A 4,719-nucleotide genomic window follows, 5' to 3' on the forward strand; every position below is an offset into this window, starting at 1 on the left:
GCAACCCCATGCTCATGTGCATTTGCGGATCTTCGGGTTGTGGAAAGACTTACCTCACTTTTAACATGTTGACAACACCGAACCTTTTAGATTTCGAGTCTCTGTATATTTACACGACTACTCCCGAACAATCCTATTATCAGTTTCTCAAAGCTTTGGAATACGTCTCGAAAGAAGAAGTTCAAGAAATTTTTCACTGCTACGAAAGCACCGAAGACTTGCAAAAGAACGCGGAAATAAAAGACATTTTAGACGGTTTTATCAAAGAAAAGAATCCTTCTCTGAAACCGACCGACGTCAAAGTGTTTCTGACTACAAACGTCAACGATTTAGACTTGTCTAAAATCGACAACCACCGAAAGAACTTGATTGTCCTTGACGACTGCGCGGCACAAAAAAGTCAAACCGTTCAACAAGAATTCTTCACGAAAGGAAGACATCACAACTGTCACTGCATATACCAATCCCAATCTTTCTACGGAATGGACGCCATGTTTATCAGAAAGAACGCAAATTGTTTTTTATTATTCGAAATAAACGACAAAGATTTATCTCAAATCATTCATTCGATAAATCACGGAATGGACAGAGACACGTTTACAAAGGTTTGTAAAGCTCAATGGAGAAACCCGGATGATCATGGATATGTATTTGTTAATACTAGAAAACCTGCGGGAGAAAGAGTTATGATCGACATATGTTAATTTTATTTTTTTAAAAATGACGGATTGGAATAATATTTTAAAAAGAAATAGAGAATATATCAAAGCTAAGAATAAAATAAAGACCCAAGTTGAAAATAACAGATTACACAACTCGGATTAACGGAAAATCTACAGAATCTATTTCAACCATTATTAAAAAGTCAAGAAGATATTAAAAAGAGACTCGAATCTCCTATAGAACATTCACCCCATAAACATCCACCGATTGAATATGGTGGTATTAAGACATCAGATGATATAAAACGTCTTTTTTCAAACCCTGACCCAGATTTACCAAAGAGCATTTCACCAATCGTTGATGATGAGGGTTTGTTGTTTAATGGTTTTAGAATAAGATTTAGTGGAAATTCACCACAATTCAAAATCGACACAAAAGACTTTATATTTACATTAACGAGAGGATTAATAGATTTATGAATGGCGAGGATGTGAAATTGCCGATTACAAGGATTTAGTTGCATACTCAAAATTTCTACTTGCGATCAGAAAGTCAGGACCCGAAACAAGAAGATTGAAAGAAGTTGATTTATACATAACAATTGGGGAGGGGGGGGGATAGATGATTATGCAGAAGGTTATCCAATCATGCAAGAAATAGACGAATTCGATGTTATGGTGGCATCTGGTCAAGGTATAACGTTTTTATCCGACAACAACGAGGAACTTGTTAATAGATTACGAGTAATATTAGCGGCCATGAAGGAAGGTCATCGATCGGACAGACAATACAACGAAGTCAATGGCATATTAAAAAGGCTCTTGGAGAAAAAATCATCACTAAAAAAGACTATATAAACGTCATTAAAAATGTCCAATAAAGAGCAATTGTTCGTTATCACCTCGAATAAATCAGACATCAAATTGTCTCTAGACTACGAGTATGAACTCGATCGCAATAAACAGTACGAACTGGGATTAACGCCAGTTAGTTAGGACATAACTCGTTCCACGTTGATCAACAACAACTCAAGGTTAATAGTAAGACTTTATGTAGAAAACCATGACAAGACTTCAAGGTGTTAACAGGACAGTAGTCGGAAGACAGAATGGCTAGGTTTACTTGCTTTGTGCTACATTGCACGTGACTTAAAAAAGGCGAACTTGATTAGTGAAATACATCTTATGGCGTGACTTTTTTTTTCTTTTTTTGGAAAAGAAATTGAAACTATGTAACCCTCTGTCTATCGACTCTATACTAATACACACAAAGATTTAACACATAAATGTACATAATAATCAATTCATAACAAAGTCATTAAATTTCTGTGGTAACCTCTTGACACGATTGAATCTTCTTGGTTCCTCTAAAGACATATTTTGTTCCGGTAAGGTAACGGCAAGTGGATCCACGATATCAGCTGGAGTCGACAGCACACTGGGTATATCTGGTGGTATAGGTGGACTGACACATTGGGATAAAGGTGGGCTGTCTAATTCGTCGTCAGACAAGTCATTGTCGGATTCGGACACAATCGAATCGTCGGGTTTATCACATGATCCAACTCTAAAACAATCAGACATTTTAACACGATAAGATGTTTTACGAAGCTGATTGCCTATGAATTTTCGCACATAACACCATTGTCCTTTCACACTTGTAACCAAATAACGATTTCTACCATTAGATTTACCACCATCCGAAATTAAATACACTAAATCACCAACACACACATCTATTTTTTGCAATACCTTAGAATAAGGTGCCTTTGATTTTTCACTAAATTGATGATTCTTTAAGCGCAAATTCGTCTTACCCTGGATAAGATCCAAATCATTTAAAGGAATCGGATGGGCCTGAAACTGATCACGTTGGGTCCACATTTCACGAGCAGACAATCCAGATGAGCGAATCCTAGTGTTAAGCCTGGCAGTAGCTAAAGACAAAATTAGTGGCGTAATCCTTCCACCCATAGGTTCCTGGCGAAGAATCTCGTTAATTAATTCCTGCACAGCCTTCTCTGCGACAGGGTTTTTGTTTTGGTTTTTAACGCGACCTACTTCAATAGAAACACGTTGTTGCCTTAGAAGCTGATCATTCACCAACGCTTTGAATCCAGGGACAGGGTCAGTTCTAACAACGGCATAGGGCCCATCTACAGGCCTAAGCTCGATGCACATCCACAGCAGAGCATCACGCAAAGTCTCGGCTTTCTCGTCGTCAATGAAGCAGTATAGGCAGTCACACATTCTCTTAGCAAAAAGATAAGCTGACCAGATCGTTTGATCACGTCACATGCATAGTTGATTCCAATAGCATCAGGAGGGTCACTCGTTGATTGTTCCTTGGCGCTTCGAGGAATCCTACTATGTGATGCACATTGATGACAGTTTTGAGTGACAGACGAAATGGCTTTGTCCATGTCAAGAGCAAAAAACTGGCGACTCATTACTTGTTTTAACTGATGCGAGGAAGGGTGATCAAGTTGTATGTGTAACGAAGTCACAAGTCCGTCCAATACAGTACGGGGAACAACAATACGATCTCTTCTACCCTGAAGTGGTGCTACGCGAGGTACAACTAAAAGTCCATCTTTAGCAATTGTGGTGACATTTAAATATCGTTTGACATCTCTAATGTTGGTTATTTTGATGGTCTAGTGCCCTGTATGAGATAAGCATGCACACGACGGAGATCTCCACACTCCCCCTGAATATCAAGCCACAAAGAACGGTTACAGAAGGGAAGTTTACCCTGTCCTTTAAGAATGTCTGGCACTAAAAGATGGCGAACAACCGAATCCTCCGTTAAATTTACAAATGAGCAAATTTGACAAGAAGAAGTAACACAGGGTAGAGCATTCCTGCTAGCAAAATCAGAAGGCACATTTGCGGAGCCAGCCAAATGCCGCACTGAAGCCTGGTAACGACTAATTATAGATAAAAACGTGGATAAGCGTGGACTTATGGAAAATTGGCCGCGACACAATTTTTCATACGCAAGGTTTGCTATCAATTAGAATACACGCCTGATGTTTTGATTGGATAATGAATGGGCTAAAGTGTTTAGTGGCTACGGCGATCGATAATGCCTCAATTTCACATGGGATCCATGTCGGTTGGCGACCCCTTAGTTTAGCGCTAAAAAACCCGGCGACCCTTTGCTTTCCACTCCTTGTCACATAGAGGGTAGCGCTTATACCATAATCCTTAACAGCACCATCTGTTATGATCCACAAAACGTCATCCGGACGCGGTAGAACAATTGTTTTACTAGTGTTCAATGCGGATTGAGCGCGTTCAAAAACCGACTTGAGGTGATCAGACCAAACAAGTTTTTCATTCGATTGTCTACCAGCGGACAGTTCATCAAGGGGTCCAATCAATGCAGCACACCCTGATATAACGCGGGCCAGGACCTTATAGGCACCGACAAAGGAGCGTATACCCCGTACGGTTTCGGGAAGAGAACATGTCGCAAGTGTCGATACTCTGTGAGTGCTCGCGCGAATACTACCTTAATCCCAGATCCATCCTAGTAATGAAACAAACAGTTTGGACAAACAGTGGTTTTTTTTGCTGACAAATTAAGATCGTTTTTGTGCAAAGCTGCTAGTACCCTTGACCAGTTATCGTGCAACTCTTCAATTGTGTCGCGGCCGCAGTAAAGATCGTCGGCAAGTTTCGCGACGCGACCTTCTTCGGTTAGTTGACCCAATACTCTACACATCATTTCCTCTAACGCGGTTTCTGAGCCTGGCATGCCCATCGCAGACCGTACATACACAAAAAACGCCACGAAATGGTGAAGCGACACCGCAGTACTTCATGGACTCTTTCGAAAGGGGTATTTGGTAAAACGCGTTCGTGAGATCTGTGGAAATTATGTATTTCCATTGGGCAATCAAGCGCCAAATGGAGTCAACATCCGGCATAAGCGACGGTTGGGGCTTACTATAATGCCCAACATCGGCAAAAGCAGTAACGAGACGAAACGATCCGTTCGATTTCTTAACTAATAAGGACGGATTCACGTATTCGACAGTTATACCAACAT

General features: G+C 40.4%; 2 protein-coding genes across 2 annotated transcripts; one reads left to right on the forward strand and one right to left on the reverse strand.

Moving 5' to 3' along the window:
- Positions 1-14: 14 nt before the first annotated feature.
- Positions 15-704, forward strand: LOTGIDRAFT_144294 (hypothetical protein; the record flags this gene model as incomplete). The annotated part of the gene is made up of 1 exon (XM_009055081.1): positions 15-704. The coding sequence occupies one exon, from the start codon at positions 15-17 to the stop codon at positions 702-704; it is 690 nt and encodes a 229-aa protein (XP_009053329.1).
- A 1,257-nt stretch (positions 705-1,961) lies between these two features.
- Positions 1,962-2,912, reverse strand: LOTGIDRAFT_174988 (hypothetical protein; the record flags this gene model as incomplete). The annotated part of the gene is made up of 1 exon (XM_009055082.1): positions 1,962-2,912. One exon carries the CDS (start codon positions 2,910-2,912, stop codon positions 1,962-1,964), a length of 951 nt encoding a protein of 316 aa, XP_009053330.1.
- Positions 2,913-4,719: the final 1,807 nt, after the last annotated feature.

Source organism: Lottia gigantea (genome assembly GCF_000327385.1).
Source record: "Lottia gigantea unplaced genomic scaffold LOTGIsca_231, whole genome shotgun sequence".
In the NCBI taxonomy this organism is placed as follows: Eukaryota; Metazoa; Mollusca; class Gastropoda; family Lottiidae; genus Lottia; species Lottia gigantea.